Here is a 22729-nt window from a genome sequence, read left to right as displayed (position 1 = left end):
GAGCTTCAGATGTCAATTAACTCAGTTTGCTTCTGCAAAAATGAACAACACCAGTGCTGGTTTCAAGCTTTATGAGTTCATTGCACACTTTAAATCCACAGAGATGGAGCAATATATCACATAACTTGACCGACCCCAAATCTGACCCCTATAATGCCCCTGCTGTGCAATAAAAGCATGTTAAACGAACAAGTTAGTGAAGGTCAGATTCTATCTCTGATATAGAGTTCTCATCTAACAAAAATCTGATTCCTGTGGGTTCCAATTGCTCCTTTTCCTCGGCTCGCTTCAGTAATGCATCTCTGCTGTCTCTCTGGACCTTTGGGTATCTGGTAAAACTCTCCCTTTGCTTCTCCCTGACTATTTTGGCGTTCTGGTTAATTTGGTCAACATTAGCATTTTTACTTTTAATGAATACAGCTGGTGAAGAGATGAGTTGTCTGAAATATTCTCTGCATTATACAGTATATGTTGCAGAATTTATGTCCACAGCTACCGTAGCTTTATGACTGCGGTCAAGCTATCTGACACTGAATTTTAACGCCCTCCTTACAAAGGATTTTACGGTAAACGCCTGCACACCGACGACTCAGGCTGATTTGTAAGGGCATTAAAATCAGGTTTTTAAAATAAAACAGTGAGAGCTCCGTGTCTCTGAGCAACATCCCAAAATGTTAGTAATTAACCCTCAGTGGACAGTCAACTATTTTTCTAGCAAAACTGCCCACTACTTTTATCTGGCAAAACACCTTTTCCCTTGTTATGTTCAGTTTGAAACGTTTATCTGGAAACTGTTAAATGTAACTGTCATTTTATACAGAGACTTATTGCGTAAAACAAGTCCGTGTGGACGGTTCCTGTGATTCATGACCACTAACGTTCTGTATTCTGGCTGGTTCAGGCTCGGGGGAAAAAGAGACAGATTGGCTGGTTTCCGGCCAACTACGTGAAGCTACTCAGTCCCAGCACCAGCAAGACAACGCCAACAGAGCCCACGCCTCCTAAACTGGCTCCTACCAGCACAGGTACACACTCACAATGGGTTATAGTTACCCTGCAAAATGTTTGTGAAGACCTGAGATGATAAAATTTTTATTTCATTGTTTTTTAAGTATGTTTAAAATCAGTTGCATGTTTAATTTACTTGGATGTAATCAAATTAATATATTCATCTGCAAATCCCCATTTCCTTTATACATTTACTCTCGGATAAACCTTAATAAATTAAGGAAAACATACATTTATGTCAGTATTTCAGTGGTTGTTGTTGGTCTTTGAAACAGGAGAAGCTCATTTCAGGCCCAGTTATTTATACATAAATTCTGCAAACAAACAACTAGAGCAAGGAAACACGCTAATTATGTAAAACTGAAATGCTATAATAGTGTTTTTATTTACAGTGTATAAGTACAATAGGCTGTAATAGAAAATTTGTTGTATCGCTGAGCAAATAACACACGACGAACAGCTTAATGTCAAACATTATTGTTAAAACCGTTGGATTTGATGTGACTCTAAAGCTGGAAATAGTAAGAAATCTTTTCCGTCCTGTCTGTCTGTGGAGAAGCTCTGTGTCAGGTGATCGGCATGTACGACTACGTGGCGCAGAACGATGACGAGTTGGCCTTTCTGAAGGGTCAGGTGATCACCGTGATCAACAAGGACGACTGTGATTGGTGGAAAGGAGAGCTCAACGGAAGGGAGGGGCTGTTTCCCAGCAACTACGTCAAACTCACCACAGACACGGACCCGAGCACACAGTGTGAGTGTACACTAACACACACACACACATATGCACACGCACACACACACTTCAATCACAGAACACATTCAGAAACACCACAATAAACATACTGTGTGTACACACTGAAACACACACACACACACACACCCCAGAGCCAGGTGTGGAGATGCTGTCCCTCTCTCTCAGTCTTTGACCCTGAGGTGGACTGAGCTTTGACCTTTCACCTCTGACACTCTTTGAGCCTCTTTGATAACCTGCCAACCATGCACCACCTCTGGGTGGTGTTTGTGTATGTTTGTGTTTATGTGCATGTGTGCATGTGTGTGTATGTGCACAGCAGTGTAAAAGTGTTTCCTCTTGGCCTTGCATGCTCCCTCAGCATGGTCTTCTAAAGGCAGATAGTTTCTAGAGCAGAGCAGTGACACGCTGACCGTAATTGTTCTTTTCATCTCTTCCACTTTTGATCAATCTGTAATTTGATTTCATGTTTTTATTCAATAATTAAGCCTGTAAAAAACATCCCAGTGACAAGAAAAGCATCCAATTAATGTTAGCTTCATATTTAGATGAATCCATGAGCAACAAACTTGTGACAGAGGAACTCTATGACTATTAGAATAAATCATTATTTTTGGCAAAACATAAATAAATTGAGTACTTCTATGAAAAAATTAAAAGTAATATCGCCACTCAGACATGTTGCTTCTGCAGCTAAACAGAATTCAGAAGATTAAACCTCATAGATCTGGATGATTTACAGATACAACTCTTTAAACATGGGGTCATGTCCAGAGTTTACAGTAGTATGTTTTCAGGCATGATATGAGTCCATACTCTGCTCATGTTGATATTTATTAAATATCACTGTAAGAAAATTGCTACATTTGGTCATTTGAGCAGCATCTTTGCGCTGTGCTCTTGTGCTTTAGTCACATTGCAGGGACAGGCAGTGTGAAGGTCAATCAGATCAACACGTGTGGTCACACCCTTTTGTTCTGCTTCGTTCCAAACTCACATAGCTTCTCTGTCTTATCTTTATACATTTACTGAACATACTTAAAGTCTTGTTTAACTTCAGTTTAAGGTTCCTTCTTTGTCACACAAGTTAGGCTAACTGCGTGTGCAACAAACCCCCAGAATAATTTTTGTTCTCTTCAATTACTCTGGAATGAAACTACTATTATCATTTAAAAATGCATTAACTCCTCTGTTGCTTTTTAATAATCTGGTCAGCACAAATGGAGCTTTTCAGTCACATCCCAACTATTAACTGGGAACAAAAAGCTCTGTTAGTAAAGTAGTAAAGTCTGACACTACAACTCAAGTTTACACTGGCACGTCAACTCATCACTCGACTACTCAGTGATATGCATTTTTGGATGTTAGCATGCGTGCAGGTTAAGTCTGAAACTGAGCTGAAACGCTCATTAAGATGCATATTGATTTTTTTTTTTATCTGCAATACAATATTTTCACAAGTCCTGTTTTTTTTTCTCATATTATTCTAACCTATAATTTAGCTTTTATTGTCCCAGATGCGAAAAACGCAAATATTCAAAAACAAAAAGTACAAAAACGATTTTGCACATTTCCAATGAATCCTAAAATACTAAGAATTGTGTTGTGGAAGTTTTGAAAATTACCAAAGTGGAAAGTTGGCCACCAATCACTGCATAAAACAGTCCACAGTAAATAACCACAGACTGACTCTGTCCTAATATATGTCGCCTGCTCTAGATCCTGCACTCCTCCGCTAGATTAGACCACACCTCCACACTCTCTGTTTTGCTGCACGCTCCACCCACCTAGCACCCGATTGGTTGTTGTTGTTGTTGTTGTTGTTGTTTTGTTTAGTTGTTTTTGTTGATGTTGTTGTTGTCGTCCTCTCTCTAGGATCATATCATTACCCAGAACCCCCCTCTCCTCAAAGCCCTCAAAGAGACCCACTAGGCCACTCAACCAATGGGACAGCACCAAGAGGTCACATGACCCGGAAATGGCGACTCTCCACCAATAGAAGCCAGAGAGAAAGAGAGAGAGAGAGAGAGAGACAGACAGACAGACAGACTGTAACGTTAAAACGCCCAGTGGTGGCGAGAACTCTGTCTATGCATGGCTCTGACTGGACTTGGCCAAACTCTGTTTATCTAAAGGCTCTGGCTCCAAACAGCACTGGTCAACAGGAGGGAGATCAATAGTCAGGACTCCTCACTAACTTTCCTCTCCTCCTCTTCTCCTTTCCTCACTCTTTTCTCGCTTCTGTCTCTTTCGGCTGGAAGGTGTTAAGAGGGAGGGAGGGAAGGAGGAGGGGAGATTACAGGAGAGCAAAAGAGGAGACATGACTATTGAACTATTTCCTCCCAGATTGGACTGATGATGACTGTATACACACACACACACACACACACACACACACACACATTAACATACAGTGAACACACACATACACAGGCCTGTCTTAACATGGTTCAGTGGATAGTGGGTCATTTTGTGGCTTCATGAGAGAATCTGTCACAGGATTCTTTCGCTTCTCCTCTTTATTTTTCAACTTCTATTTTTTTAACCTTGCTTCCATTGGTTCAGCAGCCTCACTCACCTGTCAGTCTAAAGTGTTGGCCACGCCCCTCACTAACCCCTCCCCCTCCAACAGCTCCACAGAACGACCCACTATCTGCTGGAGGACAAGTCTCAATGATAGTCTTTTAGGCTACATCCATACCTTTTTGTTTGTTTGCTTGCACAACCATTGTCAAAAACTGAGCTTTAAAAACTCTTTAGTCTGGAAACGATGATGCAGTGACCTGAATTTACCTCCCGTTAGGTTCTTATGAGCTGCGACTCAAGTGTCAGCTGTGAACCCAAAGCTCCGTAAAAACACTACATCATCGTTCTAATAATATAAATCCTTGCTCTTCTTTCCACCATTTTAATTTCACGATGGTTCAGTGAAATGACAGCGAACCACTGCAGAGGAGAGAGTCAACTTCCTGTTTACACTGGTATGTGTGAGCTCCGTGAACCTGAAAGGTCATGTGATATAAGGCTCTTAGTACGGATGCAGATTACCTCGGAAACAGAACTTGTTGAAGAACTTGAAACTGATTTTCAATGAAATTTCAACGGTATGGATGTAGCCTTACTCTCCTCACTTCACCTCTTCTCCCCTCAAAGCCAAAGACTCTTCCCTTGCCCTTTCCTGCTTCCTTGCTTCCTTTTCCTGTCTGTCCCCTCCACACACACACACACACACGCACACACGCATACAAACAGGAGATGAGGAGAGATAGTTTTGAGATGCGTCCCAAAGCAGTTAAACTTTCTACCCTCGCTGCTGCTGCTGCTGCTGCTCCCCCTCACTCTGTGGTTTTCCAGTCAGTCTCCTCTTGTTTGTCTGTACTTAAAAAAAAAAAAAGGAGGCAAGGAGGCATAGAATGGGGGGCTCAGCAACTGGAATGGGACTCAACCCATAGTTCAGAACTAAAGTGGAAAGCTAGGCAACTGTTAAGCGTGCAAGCTAACCAAATCACACGCAACAAACACAGTACGGTACTGGTGCACACACACACACACATTTCTCACACTCATGTACGGTGATAATGTTTTTTAGCCATAGTTGTTTAACATTCTGAATATGTATTAACTTTAAATGATCAATTTTTATCTTCTGTTGGGTTTTTATGTTTGTTTACATGTTTATCTGTTGCTATGATGATGAGACGCTGTCACGTTTAGTTTTTTTTGTTGTCGTTTTTTTTAGGGTGAGACACTGACATGACACAGATTTGGTACTAAATATGTTGCAGTGGAGCAAATTGTAATCAGAAAAAAAACAAAAAAAACATGCTCGTATATGTCATTCCAGGTAGACTAGCATTTGAGAGGATTGATGCCACGCTCGTGTCAGTATGTCAAAGATTTGACCTGTAAAATCACATTTACATTAGGATTATGTTTTCACTCTGACGGTTAGAGAGTCTGCCTCGTAGGCGGGAGGTCGGTGGTTGAAACCCCAGCCAAAGACGTGGAAAATGGTACCTCCAGCTTCTGTGTTACCACTTAGCATTAAGAGATATGCAGGGGAAGATAATCTGCCACGGACAAGTACTACTCATAGCGTCAGGCACTGACGCAATGCTTCCCCGTGGAGTTTATGACCGTTATACAACACTACCTTCTTTTAGAGGAGTCGCTTTGGGAACATCACTCTTTTTATTTCATGCTGACGAATGTCACTTTTAAATATGAACAAATGAACGACCGAGATAGCTGTAAACAGGCTGGCGTATGAATGAAAATGCGGAGAGAAGTTTGACGTGACAGACGCTCCATGTCCCCGCCCACCCCTGCGCTGCTGCTGTATACACAAACGCTCCCTCAGTCATGTCTGACAGTATTGGGTCCAGTGTGTAAAATTTAGGTGAAATTATAAAGAAATATATGAGGTAAAGTAATTATGATTAATTTTTTTGTACAATCAATTGTATGAAGAGAGCTTTTCTATTTTTATCAGGAGCAGCGTGAGCTCTACAGTAGCCCACAATGGACAAACCTCGTCCATCACACACATATGGTGGTGTGGGGATATTCATCCGCAACATGCTGAACTTTACACACTGTACCTTTAACTCCAGCACAGACATGAGAGCAGCAGAGATCATGTCGTCGTAAATGACGCAAACACGTTTCCCTGAATATCCAAATATTCTTTTAAACAGTGTAGATATTTTTAGTTCACTATCTTGTGATTCTCAAGCTTTACCTTGGTGAATCTTTTTCACGATGTGACGCACAACAGAAAGTGTTCTAAGCCTCCAAAGGTCTCCACACTTTTAGTTCCCTCTGCACTGCAGACCTACTGTACTGTAAAAACAATGATCGTAATTATTTCGCCCCCCCCCGTGAACTGTTAAGCATCGACACTGAGGCACTGATTCCTGGAATCTGCTTCCATTCATTCATAAATGGCAGCTTTTCGCCGCCTCGTATGAAACATTAAGCGCTGCATCATCATACGTCATATTTTCTTGTGTCATATAATCAGCTTACTGGGTCAGTGTCGCGGGACAGGGACAGGTAGACTGACGGGTACAGTTACCATGGTGACGCACACCCCATGTGTTATTGTTGCCCCTTTTTTTCCCACAGCGACAAAACCAGCTCACTCTTTGTTCCCATAGCAACAGACCATAGTATTACAAGTAGTTGCCATAACAGATTTCTATTGTTTTGTTTTGTTTAATCCAGATGACAGTATTGTAATTTTTAACGTTTACCCTTCAAAAAAGAAAAAAAAAAAAATGAAATGAATTAAACCGTTATTGCAACTTTTTATAAAACGAGCAATAGAGTTATTATGATTATGATATTGTTATTAACTTGCTTGGATCCCATTGGCTCCGCGGTGTGTCAGTATTGGAGGTGAAGCTCTCTGATTGGTTGACAAGTCAAAGATTGTCCGTTGTTTGCAAAGCCAATACTCGAGGCCCCAGATCCTTGTCTCTCAGGGTCAAAGAGGACGTTCGTGTCCCAGTTTGGTCACCGATGGTCGACGCTTGTCACAGTCAGTATTCTTTAGATTAGAACAAAGAGACCGTCTAAACCAGAGCCACGCCCCCCTCTGTGGCCATATTTGTGGACTAAGCAGATGAACGCACACACGCACACACACGTGTGCGGCTCTGGTTTAGTCTGTTTAAAAATGAAAAGCTCTGTATAAACTTTGATGAACTTCATCTGACGACTGGTGATGTCTGATGCTTCATGTGGATTATAAACAGCAACTGTGATGAATACGTGTGAACGGATTAACATGCCAAGCCAAATGTAACCTGACTGCACTTGGTGTCAGTGCGTGCATGAATGAACCAGTGAGTGAGTGAGTGAGTGAGTGAGTGAAATAAAGCATGATTGAGCAAATTAATGGACATAAATGGTCAGATGGAAACGCATATAGGAATAAAAAAGGACACATAAATGAATGAACTGTACAGAATGTTAGTGTAGCGTCGAGAGTAAAAAGATGTCCCGAAGGTTTTATTGGTGGAGATTTGAATGAAGTGGTGAATCTGATTGGTCCTGATGATTAAACGCTCTGAGACAGACTGCAGTCGACTGGCTTCATTACTCATTCACTCACACACACAAAGTTTCTGTCATTTATACATAAACACTGGATTTTATGTTTTGTTTAAACTGTTTTCTAATAAGATATTTTATATTGATACATATGTATGTGTATATATATACACACATCTCAACCTAACAATAATTCAGCTTGTTGGTTCATTTTATATGAAAGTGTATTTATGCTGCCCCTAGTGGCCAAAAACTAAATTATACAGCTTCATCGTCCACTTAATAAAACTGTGGAGAAAAAAGACCACAGTCTAATGCAACTAGGGTTTCCAGGAGGTTTCCATGGGATTGGAAACTTAAACTCTGGATTTTTGGAAATATACCAAATTGGAAACTTTCCAACTGCAGCAGTGACTCTCTGCTTTAATTGCTTTCTCCTCTGCAGATTCAGGATGTCAGTGGCTCTTTAAAAGGTTCAGGAAGTGAATAATATCCAAACATCTTGATAGATTTTACAGCTTTTAAAATCTGTCAATAAATGAGTCAATCAATCTTTTATTGGTAGTCTGACAGTTTGAAGATAAGTGTGATTGGAGCATTAGTAGATACTGAGATTGCAGGTCCCTAGTTTTTAACGTAATGAAAATCCTGACATTTAATGAAATATATATTGATATAAAGTGAAAACTTAACTGTTTACCTCTCACTTGTAGACACATGTACACACGGAAGAAGCAGTCAAGACCCTGGGGTCGTAAAAGTGTGTAATGTTATGCATTCGAATAAGAATAATGAGAGAAAAGTCTATAAAAGCTTAGCCAGCGTAGAAGAAAACCTCTGATAAAATTGGAATCGTTCTTTTTGCGTCTTCTTATGTCTTTTCCACACATAATTTGATATGTGTGTGTTGATATGAACACAAACTGAAAATCAAGAGCACCAAACCCTTTTCGACAGCTCGTACCACTGTACATCCAATGCCTGTGTCTCGTTTTACCTCAGGTAAGTATGTTCATCTGAAGTATGAAAGCAGGTATGATCGGACAATAGGTTTTTAACTCGTTCCATGCTCGAGGACGTTTGGTTTGACAGCGTGTGTGTGTGTGTGTTTCCAGGGTGCGCTGACCTCCATCTACTGGACATGCTGAGTCCCATGGAGAGGAAGAGGCAGGGCTACATCCACGAGCTCATCGTCACCGAGGAGAACTACGTCAACGACCTGCAGCTCGTCACAGAGGTGAGAAGAACCAGAGGAAAACACACTCACACTCGTTCCCTATTTAACACCAAATATTTAGATCTAGTCTGCAAAGACTTAATCCACTGTATCAGTGGATTATTAAGAATCTGTCAGAGCGGAGATTTATCTAATATTTATAACTTAATAAGAGAGTGGATCAATCTGTTTATTTGCACCAAATAGTTTATAATATGATTTAAAGCAGGTATAAGAACGGTCATTTACACATACACTAAAAATACATATATATATATATATATATATATACTTTTGTTGGAGGTTTTGCCTTCATTCATTCATTCATTCATACTGTACTTTTGTGCAGCTACATTATAATGTGCTATAAACCAGTTATTACATGTTTTTATACTCTTTGTACTCTCTATAACAACATACATGGTATAAACATAACTATTCATTAATAGATTTTTTTTTTTACAGTGATTGAATCTGTTAATTGCATTAATGTGGAAACTATTTAAGCTTAAAACAACAAGTGTTATAAATCAGTTTTATTCTTACAGTTTTAGTTGTTTTTCTTCAACAAATTTGAAGGGTAAAAAAAATACATTTTAAGAAGATGACAACAAAGAAACATGTTGTACTATGTTGGCTCTCTGTTAAATAATATACAGATATGCAGATGCCTGCTATGCCATAAATAACAGATATGGTTCAGTGTCATTCTATTTCGATTTTTACACTGTTTTATATATTTTGGACATTTTTTGATTGACATTAGTTTGTATAGAATTTAAACTTAAAGTTAAACTTTGTAGCTGCATAGACAGTAAAAGTCAAATTGAGGAAAAGACTGATTTTGTGCCTGTGTGTGTGTGTGTGTGTGTGTGTAGATATTCCACAAACCTCTGTTGGAGTGTGAACTGCTGACGGAGAAGGAAGTGGCCATGATCTTTGTCAACTGGAAGGAGCTCATCATGTGCAACATCAAACTGCTCAAGTAAAAACACAAAACACACACAGACACACAATCTTTAACACCGAGCGCTCCGCAGACGACGTTCTGTGCAACAGTTTCTGAAAGCTGAGAAGTTGCAAGTCAAAGTCAACATGAGGTTATTACGGTAATTTAGCTCACGCTGTTGCAGGAAGCTGGAGAATCAGCATCTTTGTCACCAGAGAGGAAATACTTTCCATTTTATGTTCAGTTTTTGGACATTGAGACAAAAACTCAAACGAATGTTATTTTAAATAAGTTTTATACAGTTCAAATTTCAAATTGAATGCGCAAAATCATGTGTTCATGTTCAACTGCAGTGTTTTTTCTATATAAAAGTTTTTGCTTGTCCTCATTTCAAATGTTAAAACAGTATTTTAACACGCACTAAATTGTAAATAACTGCTAGATATTGAAAGTTATTCTGGAAAAATTAGCAAAAACAGATGGACATTTTCAGCAAATCATAGTTTTATATTACATGTAGATCTTTGCCGAGCTCTGCTGCAAACACTGGATACAACTACTTATTAGTTTTGCATTCAATGATTTGAAAACAGTGACGTTTACAAATGTCTTGTTTGAAATATTCAGCTCACTCATAAAAGAGCAAAGACATGACAATTATATTCACACTTAAGACGAAGTTTTCTTCACCCACGGTCAGTCGATGAAGCTTTGACTCAGTCATCATCTTCATGTTGTCTGTGGCAGAGCTCTGAGGGTGAGGAAGAAGATGTCAGGAGATCGGATGCCGGTGAAGATGATCGGTGACATTCTGACCAACCAGCTCCCGCACATGCAGCCTTACATCAGGTTCTGCCTCTCACCTCGTGTCGGGCTTCGTGTCCACTTTGAATAATTCAAGTTTGATGTACATTTTACTAATCTTCTGTGTGTGTGTGTGTGTGTGTGTGTGTGTGTGTGCGGTCAGATTCTGTTCCTGTCAGCTGAACGGAGCCACGCTCATTCAGCAGAAAACCGACGACAACCCTGAGATCAAAGATTTCCTTAAGGTACAGAACACGGACACGCACACACACAGGTTTCTCACTAATTCACCTGTAACAGTCTCTAACATTTATAATCATTATCTCTCTGGCAACTCAAATTCATCAGTAATCCAGATAAAACGTATAAAACAGGCTTTAAAAAGTCCAGGGTGTAGAAAGTGAAGATAAAATATATTATACTTAATTCTTTTTGTTTTACCTTTCCCCAGAATGAGTCTTTAATGTTTACACCAGGAGCTGGTTGAGCTCGGTTTTACAGTAGCCCACAAAGGACAAACTAAACATCATTTGAGTTTTGATGCTAACAGCAATCATTGTTGCTACATGTTGCATACTCTACCTTTAATTCTCCGAGCTTGGATACTATTTTTAAATCTCTCTCTCTTTCTCCGTCAGAGGTTGGCCATGGACCCCAGGTGTAAGGGGATGCCTCTGTCCAGTTTCCTGCTCAAACCCATGCAGAGAGTCACACGTTATCCACTCATCATCAAGAACGTATGTTCCTTGTGTCGTTCTTCTCTTCACGTTCCCATAAAAGGACACGTCAGACATCTGGCGTGTCTCTACTCATTTGTACAGACTGTCCCTTTAATCAGACACCTGTCTGTTTATGATAAGAGCTGTCCTATATGTAAATGCTCTGTATTTATATGTAGTCTTGATGAGCGTCTTGCCCAAGGACACGTCGGCATGTAGACGAGCGGAGCCGGGAATCAAACACACAGCCTTCGAGTTGAAAGACGACTCGCTCTACCACTGAGCTAACTGTAGACGTGCCAGCTGTACTGTAAGGTTCTTTCTTTCTGTTGTCACAGACCTTAGAAAACACTCCGGAGTCACATCCAGATCACAGCCACCTGAAAGCTGCTCTGGAGAAAGCAGAGGAGCTGTGTTCACAGGTGATGCACGCACACACACACACACACACACACACACACACACACACTACACTTATCGATGACATCATGCAGCAAGCGTGAGGCGGCTCTACACAGGATTGGAGAGGCAGCAGAAAGAGCCTCTTGTTGGCGACGAAGAGGGCTGGAGGCCTGGAAGTGATGGGCTGTGACTGGACGACCACTGCTGACTCACTGACTGGAGGGTGTCGCGGTTAATGGTCCAAACACCCAGAGCCCCAGAGCAGGCTGGGCGCCGTCTGACGACATCAGTTCCATCAGTCGAAGGCCACAGTCGTTCTTAAGCGCGACTGCATGTGTGGCATCCTCGGATCTATGAAAACAACTAACTGTGTTTCTTTACTTTAATAAATCAATTAAATCTATAGAATTTAGCTGATTAGCAGCGAATCATTGACTGGATTAACCTGGCAGCCTGTAATCAAAGGCAAAAAATTTAGTTTTTCCTAATTTATTTATTTTGCAGAACTGAAAGCAGATGCTTCACGTTAGTTTCTTCTGACTTGTTGGGCAAAAAGCTTGACTTTAAGCTCATTGCTTGTAAACCATTCATGTAGTTAGCATGTTAAGACATGAAAACCTAGTATGACATAACATCCAAAGGCGGGTTCACCCTGGACAGATGGACAGTCCATCACAGGGACTTGTATTGAGACAAACAACCATTCACTCTCATAGTCATGGTCAATTTAGAGTGTCCCATTGACCTAATCCCCATATCTGCATGTTTCTGGACTGTGGGAGGAAACCGGAGAACCTGGAAAACCCCCACGCACACACGGGGAGAACATGCAAACTCCATGCAGAAAGACCCTCGTTCGGTCATCATACTGTCCGTCATGTTAATGAATATTATTATTATTAATATTAAGTCCTGCCGACCTGACCAAACATTTACAGGAGTTTAGAAGTGTGTGTTTGTTTGCGTTTAGGTGAACGAGGGCGTCAGAGAGAAGGAAAACTCGGATCGTCTGGAGTGGATTCAGGCTCATGTTCAGTGTGAAGGCCTGTCTGAGGTGACTACAACACACACACACACACACATAGAAGTAATTAAGGTTTTTTTGTGTACTTGTACCTTTTAAAGTCATTTTACTTTTACTTAAGGAAGTACTGTACTTCACACTACATTTTAAATCGCATCAGTTACTGAGTGAACAAATGAATAAGTAAATAAATTGGTGCTAATTAAGGTCCCTGTGTGAGTGAGAAAGTTCAAGCATTTGTGACCTTTGACCCATTGTGACTGATACATTATGTGTTGACATATTTCACTCTAATTTGTAAAACAATGAACGTGAGATGTGTGTCCTTTTTACACGACACAAGAAAGTAACTTTTACTTTACTTTTTTTTTACTTTAACTTACCGTTCATTTGTAGACCAGTACTTTTACTTGTACTTGCGTTAAATGTTACCAGAACAGTGGTTCTTTGACATGAGTGGAATATTTCAGTACTCTTTTCACACACGAGCGCGACCAGTAGAAATACTCTCCACTTTTGTCCACATTTTTATTTTCGACTGGAATCTGAGTCACATTGTGGTGCCATGACAAATCAACTGTATTTGAATAAAACATGAAAACATGACTAATTCTCTCTCTCTGTTCTTCAGCAACTGGTGTTTAACTCTGTCACCAACTGTCTGGGTCCCAGGAAGTTCCTCCACAGTGGGAAACTGTTTAAAGCCAAGAGCAGCAAAGAGCTGTATGGTTTCCTCTTCAATGACTTCCTGCTGCTGACACAGGTGTGTGTGCGTGTGTGAGCATGTGTGTGTGTGCGTGTGTGTGTGTCACTGACAGCGTACATATCATTTACATCTCTGTCCCTCTCACAGGTGACCAAACCTCTGGGCTCGTCCGGGTCGGACAAAGTCTTCTCCTCGAAAACTCACCTGCAGTACCGCATGTACAAGATGGTAAGACAACAAACACACACACACAAACACACACACACATGTTTGCAAAGCATTCACAGTGAGGACACTCATAGACATAAAGCGTTCCCTCGCCCAGGGGTTTGCAACCTGCGGCTGTAGAGCCGTATGTGGCTCTTCAACCCCTCTGCAGAGGCTCCCTGTAGCTTTGTGAATTTTATTTTCTTAAGTTTTTGTTATATTACAACACTGATCATTGACGCAATAAAGAGCTGTGAAACACATGTTTAAATATTAGTACTTCAGTTTAAACGTTCACTTTCTGAACGCTGCTGATGTTTCCTCGATGTCCTGGTAAATAACCGCGTTCAACAGGACACAGAGCACGGTTTCTGCAGTGTCCTCTGTGTGTCCTCTGTGTGTCTCTGAATAAATGACGCGTCTTGTCTCTTTTGTCTCTTTCAGCCCATTTTCCTAAACGAAGTGTTGGTGAAGCTGCCGACGGATCCGTCAGGAGACGAACCTCTGTTCCACATCTCTCACATAGACAGAGTTTACACGCTCAGAGCCGAGAGCATCAACGAACGGTCGGACGCGCACACACATACGTTTGACACCAGGACAATTTCATTGCTGACGTTGACACAGATGTTGATTGCGTTTGTCTTTATATTTGATGCAGGACTGCGTGGGTTCAGAAAATCAAGGCTGCTTCAGAACTCTTCATCGAGACAGAGAAGAAGAAGAGGGAGAAGGCTTATCTAGGTACTTTGCTTAATGGTTTTGATGATCTTTCAAAAAAAAAAAAGACATACGTTACATAAGTTTCTCCAAAAGAAGGATTTAAACAAATCAGTGTGAAATGATGTCTAAAAATTTAATATGAAGATTTACTGGATTATTGGGGAAAATATTCTCCCTGTTGTTGTCTATTGTGTCTACTGTGGAAGATTTGAAGTAGTTTGTTGTTGTTGTTGTTGTTGATGATGATAACAAACAAAATCAAAGAAGCATGACTTTTTTGTGTGAACAATCACCTGATTGTATGAATTGTTGTTTTTCATTACTCCAGAATATATTTATATCATGAGCCAGGTCAGCTCAATGGAGGCCATGTTTTAGTCTACAAACCCGACGTCTTTTTAGCTGTGATGCTAACTGAAGGCTACATACTGTAGATTCAACAACAGTGAAGTGTGAGGTGATGGATATTCAGCTGCAACATGCAACATGTTGCTAAATGTTACACACTGTGCCTTTAAGGCAGGGGTGTCAAACTCATTTTTGTTCAGGGGCCACATACAGCACAATTTGATCTCAAGGGGGCCGGACCAGTAAAAATAGTAAAATAATAGCATAATAACCTATGAACAACAAGAACCCCTTTGTTTTTTTCTCCTTTGTTTTACATTTACTGAAGGATAATTTTACAAAACATGACCTTTCTTGAGAAATATAAGTGCAATTTTAACAATATCATGCCTAAATTTACTATTTACACAGCACACTATATCTATAAAGGCACAAACATTTAGTCACGGGTATCTGGAGCCTTTGACATTATGTTTAGATTAGTGTGAAATTTTAACAAATTCATCCTGCGGGCCGATTGGACCCTCTGGCGGGCCGGTTCTGGCCCCCGGGCCGTATGTTTGACACCCCTGCTTTAAGGGCATCGTTGCAAGTGGAAAAACAGTTCAAAGGAATAATTGTAATTATATCCAATAACAGCATCTGATGTGTGTGTGTGTGTGTCAGTTCGTTCTCAGAGAGCTACAGGTATTGGCAGACTGATGGTCAACATTGTGGAGGGAATTGAGCTCAAACCCTGTCGCTCTCATGGTGAGTACAGTCGTAAATAAATGACATGTATTACATCGACCGTGCCTGTAAGACTAAGCCTCCTTTTAATGACGCCCAGGGTGTTGTCTTAAAGGAATATTTAACCGTTGGAAAGATGAATATCTATCAAAACTGGGTCATCTATGTAGTAGAAATGTGAAATAATATTTAAAGCAAGTGCCTTCTTGGCCGAGAAAGGCAGAAAAGGGGAGGGGAGCACTGCTATTCTAGCAATACAATTTATTGTTTGTGTTTGTCATGAATGGATCCCTACGTCTTTTTCCATTTGCTGCTGCCAAAACTCTCTCTGTTAAGCACAGCTACATACTAGTACAAGACAAAGTCCAAGTTTTTATTGTTTTATTTGGTTCAAGCAAACTAGTAACGGTAATTTAGATAGTAGCTGCTGTTATTGTTGCATGACTAATGTTCAGTTCATGTTTGTCTTTTGTTTCCAGGAAAAAGTAACCCTTACTGTGAGGTCACCATGGGTTCCCAGTGCCATATCACAAAAACATTACAGGTATGACTTCACACATTATTACACCTTTTTCCTTAATAAGCTAAATGATATGAAAACTATATTTTATGAAGAATCTCTGCATCTGTCTCTTAATCTGGCACAGAATCGTAATTGACGTTATTATCTTTCAGTTGGTTGTTGTCTCTCGCTCTTCTCTCTGCAGGACACGTTGAATCCCAAGTGGAACTCCAACTGCCAGTTTTTTATAAAGGACTTGGAACAGGATGTCCTCTGCGTCACTGTGTTCGAACGAGACCAGTTCTCGCCCGACGGTCAGTGATAACAACCCATGCTCAGATTATCTGCTCTCCGTGAAAGGGTTTTCACGGCACGCTTTGTGTCTCCCTCCCTCAGACTTCCTGGGCAGGACAGAGATTCGGCTGGCTGAAATAAAGAAGGATCAGGGCTCGAAAGGACCGATCACGAAGCGGTTGCTGCTTCACGAGGTTCCCACGGGAGAGATTGTTGTCAGGCTGGACCTCCAGCTCTTTGAAGAACCATAAACTCAGATCAGGACCAAACTGAACTGGACTGGACTGAAGAGGAAGTAAGACTTGGTGAGACTGGACTGGTCTGGATTATTTTAGCCTGGTCAGGTGTCAGTGATTCCGTGGCGAAAAAGAAACAAAGATAAATCGGGAAAAAAATCGGAAAGAGTCGGAAATCAAATGCAATAAAACACAACAGATCTCCCGTAGCCATGCACACAACTAAGGTAGGATACCACACCTCTGTAGATGTACTGTATATACGAGACAACGCGTGAATCAGGGCTGTTTTCATCATGAAAGTGGAGATGGTGGATATATGTTGTGCCAAAACAGTCAGGCTAACAGGAGAGCATTTTACCGAATCACTGATAATGAAACGTTCTCACAGCGAGCAGAAGACGGATCGATAATAATAAAATAAAATAATTTGTGGGGAACGCTTAGTAAATAATGTCTATCTGAGATACAAGTCCGCACAGCAACTATTTACATTGCTAATGCTGACTTCACGCTAACATGACACATACGTTGTTGAAGATACTGCAGGTCTGGAATAATGTCCTCTCCAGCTATTTCCAACCTCATACACTCCAGGGTCAGATCTATTCAGTCGTGTTTTTGGTTTTGCGATATATCGGCCGATCTCTGTGGATTTAAAGTGCGCAGTAAACTCTGACGGCGTCACATCCGCATCTGAGGCTGCCAACACGGCTGTTCATAGCGACCGAGTCACATGACGTCCAGAGCTCTATAGCAGCGAGGGAGACGGAGAGTTTCGGAGACAAAGACATTGTGTCAGGTCATGAAATAAGTGCATCTGTTAGTGCTAACAAAAGGACGCACTCCCAACATGTGACAACTTTAATATGAAACTCATCATTCAATGATCCTGCCTGTTGCAGCTTTAACTCATCGTTCTTTTCATAAAACGAAAAGAAAGACGATGTCTAACTGTTCTTATAGGTTAAATTACACCAGTTACAGTGATGGTGGTGAGGATCCAAGAGTCTTGTTTCTGTCCCAGTCCAGTCCACCTCTGTCCTGCTTCAGTCTGGTCCGGTACATTATTAAATCCAGTCCTCCATTGGAGGGAGGTCAGGCGGGTCTTTTTCCTCTCCTTTTTGCTTCATCAGACAGTCTCACAGAGACTCCAGTGACAATCCCAGCCCTCCTCGTCTCAACAGAACCACCCAAAACCCCTGTGTGTGTGTGTGTGTGTGTGTGTGTGTGCGAGCCTGAGAGACTGCTTGTTCCAATGACTATACTGAGTGTCAAGATGGACAGGCTAATTAATGGTACGTTTTGGTGTACTTTTGCTTTTTTTACGCCAAGTCTTAAGGTCAAACTCTTCAGGCTTTCAGTGTTGAGGTACTGCATGTAAAGGGAATTTGGAATTCATTTGGAACTTATGTACAGGTTTAATGGGAATAAGCTGCAGCTATAGAAAGACTTTACCACAGTATATGACAAGTGTCCGGTGTACATAAATTACAGACATGCCTAAATGTCCCTTTGATAATAATATTGCTGATGATAATATGGCCGAAACAGGGAACAGCTAATTTAAAGTGAGGTACTGTAAAAGGAGAATGTCTTAATTTCCTTTTTTTTTTTTGATGTTGACTGCACACGGAGGGTTGTATTTGTAGGTGATGTTCATCACACAGTTTACCTCTGTTGTTTTACGCTGCTGCTGTGTGGAGCTGCCACAGTGGCCATCGCTATGCAGGAAAGTGAAATCATAAAACTATCATGGTTCCTAGAACTGGATTGACTTGGGGCCCTGGAACATGCCATGCAAGTACAACAGAAATACATTTTTATAGAAACAGCATTCTAGACCATTTCCACACTCTGACCCTGGGAGAGCTTGGTGTTGGAATAATTGTACTGTGCGTCGGCACTCCTAGCACTTTGAAAAGTTGCAAAAATCTAGAGCAGAGGAGGACGCGACTCAACTAACATATGTCACACGGCGGCCATTTTGAATAGTCAAAAGTAGGACGTTTCAACGCGGAAGAACCAGTTCAAAGAAGATTGGTGCTGTTGAGTGCAAATGTAGTTTCAGCAGAAGGTGACGGCGAGGTGTTTGAGAACAGATTCTGCCACGTTTGGTGTTTGAGTCAGTGCATGTGTGTTTTCAAAGAGCCATTCAATGTCCACACGTGGAGAAATGATCGCTATCAGGCTTGGGATGCGCACACACTACTTTATTGGGTTGGGTAAATCAATATTTGGTTTGGGTCTTGGGTTGTAGGAAAAGTGGATTCAGATTGTGTTATGGCAGTCACAAGCACTTAGTGTCCTCTAGATACAGATCAATTTAAATGTGTATATTTTGAAGGACTTTTCCACAGGGGGTTAGCTTTTAATGTCGTTGAAAAATGCCCTTTAGTAAAACCATTGGGATAAAGACTGTTTTAGTGAGTTAATATGAATATTCAAATTAGCAATAGCCTGCTAAGCTTGCTAGCCCCATGTTTATATCAGTTAAAATGTGAAAAAAGTAACATTTTTTAGAGAAAAATTAATTTTAGCTTAAAAAGGTGGTTATTAGTATTCCATTAATAATAATAATGATAAAAGGTTTGTTAGATTGAATCCTTCTGGTGCCTTCGCATGTTGCGTTAGCTCGTTCACAAGATGGTGCCAAATGAATGTCAACCATTATTTTCCTCTTTATGGACATAAAGGAAACATTTTACCAAGGACAACGAGGTATCACCTTCTGTTTTCAGTGTTCATATCATTTACTTGACGTTCTTTGTTAAAAAACACAAAATCAGGAGCGACGTTGAAAGCAGCATTAATCTTCCCCGACCAGAGTGTTCAAAATGGCCGCCAGATTAAAATCCAGTTGGTTCTCTCAGCAGAGTTGTATATATGTTAGTTAGTTAGTTAGCTACTTGGCCTGTTAGTAAAATTAGCTAGTCATTTTGTTTTTAATTTAATTCCACGTTTACAGTCATGTACTGAATTACCACAGAGATAACCGATAGTTACCTTAGTGACCAGCCACTGTCCAATCAGAAGTCAGCGAGGCTCAGCCAGGTGCAGAATCTTGACTGTGGAGGAAGGTGTGCATGAATGTGTGTTTCCCCAGACTGAAGCTGATGATGATGATGATGACGGTGATGGTTGTCATCGCTATCATCATCGTCCCGTCGACCCCCGTACCGCCCTGTACTGTCGTCGCCTCTCCTTCTGTTTACCTTCCAGGTTGTGTATAATACTACTGCTATCTGAGAGTTAATATATGAACGCTACAGGGGGCGAGAGAGAGCCTGCTGTTAATTATCACTGTAGAAGATGATGTACGTTGTTGTCTTTCAATGTTCAGAATAAACTTCAGTTGGACCAAGAGTGCAGACGTCTGCTTTGCTGCTTCCTACGAGGAAATTACTCTTTCAAATGTCCTTAAATTCAAGGAAAGAGTTAAGTAAAATATCTTTATACCAAAACACCCTTTTATGTAATTTGTTGAAACCCTGGGAGCATTGTTCGAGGGGGAAAAGGAAAAAGAATAACATTTAGTGTAGCTGTCTGGAAAAGGTCACACAAGACACAAAACACAAGGCCCCCTCATCAAAGACTGCTTTTCTTTAGAATTATTGTGATAAACCACATATTGTTTCCCCAATACAATTTTATAAGGACATGAAGAGGATTTTTTTAATGATAAAAAGTGCTTTAGAAATTAAACATCCCATGAATAAACACATACGCTGTGGTTGTAGCTGTGTGGACATCAATAATGAGACACATCACACACTTTCTGAATGAACACAATGTATTTGATATTGTTTGTATTCCTTTAATCAATTCATGTAAAGTGTGAAAAACATGACATGTACTGTAGGTGTCTGCAAACACGTCAACAATAATCTGCTTCTGGAACGAAGCATGACAGTTTATACTGTATGTTTTTAATTGTATGATCATAACCTTCAAAATACCCAAGTCAAGGACAAGGCAGAAGCCCTTTCTTTTAGTTCCCTTGGAATAAATTTGGCTATAAATTGTTTGATTAGAAAGTGATCTACGAACCATGTCAGATTACAAAATTGAAATGGATTTAAATGGTCTGTATTTACACAACATAGCACTTTTTTCTCCATTCAAAGCTTTGCACTCACATTACAGCTCATTCTTTTATCACACATCTTTCATACGGGATTAACACACAACCTTCAAGTTGAAAGACAACACTCTCTACCACTGAGCTACTGTCACCCCTAAATTTACTATTTGCTATACTTTGTAAAGTATTTTTTAAAAGTAGAACAGCATTTACCCCCACCCACGACATACAGTTACTTTTTAAAAGGATCTCATCTGGTGGGCATTATCAGTGCATTTAATGTTATTTAGGACTGCCTGCATTTGTTTACTCACACTCAGACTTTTTTTGTGTCTTCAGCTGTAAAATCTAAATGAACAATTTATTTCTCATTAGGCAGTAGTCTGGAATAAAAACATTCAGTATATTCAACTTCCTATAAAACCCAAACTATTCAGACTAGAAATAACCGTGTGCATCCAATAATGTGATTGTGTGTGTGTGTGTGTATCATGTTGTGGGGATCTAAATCAGTGGCACACTTTATTGCAAGTCAAGTGTTCAGGACGTGTTTGTATGCTGTTAGAACCACAGTAGGGATCAGGTTTAAGGTTGAATAATGGAGTTAAAATGGTGTAATGAAATGTGGAGGACACATCAGCTGAATGACAAATGTTTTCTCCCCTGTCCTCACTGAGGTCAAGTGAAGGACCAGTTTAAGCCAAGCCAGATTTTCAGAGACACCTGTCAGAGGAGACAGCCAAGCTCCAGAGACTTTATGGTGGAGGCTTTCATCAGTTCACCTTCACCAGTCAGAGAGAGGGAGAGAGTGAAGAGAGAATAGAGTGATTCAGTCCCACTCATTGTTTCATATACCGCTGTATCAGTGGCAGGCCCTGGAAGTAAATATCCCCTTTACATGTCAGAAAACCCCTATATAATGTGTTTAATTCTTTTCAAGACTCAGTACCTCAGGACATTCTTGCTCTGAAGCAACGTTCAAAACACTGTTGTAAACAAAGTAAAGTGAAAAGTGAACATAATGACCACTGTCGTTCATCTCATGTAACTGTGGCATAATCTGGTGAGGATCATGACTTTCATGATTTAACCTGTCATGTTTGATTTATAGCAGGGAAAGCAACTTGCTCACCACAGGAACTCGCTTCTTACTTGCTCGTGCGTGATTTACACCGACTACTAATGGCTTTTGATGTTGTGGGGAAAATGGGTTTGTCTGTCATCGTCTCAGGCCAGTGTTTCAAGGCCCCAGTGAACACCAGGTGGAGCTGTCACATCTCGAGCTCTCTATTTGAATCAATTTGTCTTTGTCCACCTCTGTGCTATGCCTTCCTGCTCCCGCTCAGTGACACCTGCATTTGTATTCTGCATCTGTCTGTATCTCTTCATGGCCGCCGGATGAGTCGTGTGGTGACAGTGGCAGTCCTTGCCAAGTCAACCCCCTCAGTCACGACTCTGTAATAAATACAGAGTGAGTCACACAACCACAGATTGCACACATTGACAAACAAACTGAATGCAGCACTTTTTTTTTCAAAAACCTACAAAAATAACTTATTTTAGAACTGCATTTATGTTGTTAACGTATAGCAACATCTGAACAAAATACATGACATTATCTATGCAAACAACAATTCGGCTATGTTTAAAATCAGAAATATTACGACAGAGTCATAAATTAAAGAGTTATTTTCGTCCAGCTGTGTACATCAGAAGGACGCTCTTACCGAATTGGCCCCGTAGTTACGTCATCAAGTTTAGGTAGTCACGCAGGTTGCCTGTGCAGAATAGCGGCGTGGGAGCTTGTATGTTGTTGTTTTTTTTATTTGTCGAGTTGTTGCAGTTGCACGTGACCGCTCGGTTACATGGGCAACTTATACTACTATTTTCTGGGTCTGTGGTTTGTTAAATAAATACAACAACAGCTGTAAAACGATTTCTCGTGAATGTGTGTGTGTGTGTGTGTG

The 22729-nt window shown here is 40.6% G+C and overlaps 1 protein-coding gene across 10 annotated transcripts in view; it reads left to right on the top strand.

Moving 5' to 3' along the window:
- Positions 1 to 20044, top strand: part of itsn1 (intersectin 1 (SH3 domain protein)) — a 52555-nt gene extending 32511 nt beyond the window's left edge. For 6 of the 10 annotated variants that reach the window (XM_044045751.1, XM_044045756.1, XM_044045754.1 and 3 more), the window contains 17 exons: positions 902 to 1025; positions 1565 to 1762; positions 8935 to 9056; positions 9914 to 10020; positions 10732 to 10833; positions 10952 to 11033; positions 11427 to 11525; positions 11846 to 11929; positions 12880 to 12963; positions 13565 to 13696; positions 13787 to 13867; positions 14291 to 14412; positions 14508 to 14590; positions 15584 to 15667; positions 16126 to 16190; positions 16354 to 16462; positions 16545 to 20044. In XM_044045751.1, coding sequence (XP_043901686.1) covers positions 902 to 1025; positions 1565 to 1762; positions 8935 to 9056; positions 9914 to 10020; positions 10732 to 10833; positions 10952 to 11033; positions 11427 to 11525; positions 11846 to 11929; positions 12880 to 12963; positions 13565 to 13696; positions 13787 to 13867; positions 14291 to 14412; positions 14508 to 14590; positions 15584 to 15667; positions 16126 to 16190; positions 16354 to 16462; positions 16545 to 16693 — 1827 coding nt within the window. In that variant the 3' untranslated portion in view covers positions 16694 to 20044. The remainder of the gene's footprint in view (positions 1 to 901; positions 1026 to 1564; positions 1763 to 8934; positions 9057 to 9913; positions 10021 to 10731; positions 10834 to 10951; positions 11034 to 11426; positions 11526 to 11845; positions 11930 to 12879; positions 12964 to 13564; positions 13697 to 13786; positions 13868 to 14290; positions 14413 to 14507; positions 14591 to 15583; positions 15668 to 16125; positions 16191 to 16353; positions 16463 to 16544) is intronic. The other 4 variants (XM_044045752.1, XM_044045757.1, XM_044045755.1 and 1 more) reach the window with 1 other exon arrangement.
- Positions 20045 to 22729: the final 2685 nt, after the last annotated feature.

Source organism: Solea senegalensis, linkage group LG15 (genome assembly GCF_019176455.1).
Source record: "Solea senegalensis isolate Sse05_10M linkage group LG15, IFAPA_SoseM_1, whole genome shotgun sequence".
Taxonomy (NCBI): Eukaryota; Metazoa; Chordata; class Actinopteri; order Pleuronectiformes; family Soleidae; genus Solea; species Solea senegalensis.
The sequence above is the reverse complement of the archived record's forward strand: the minus strand, read 5'-3'. Positions and strand labels throughout refer to the sequence as shown.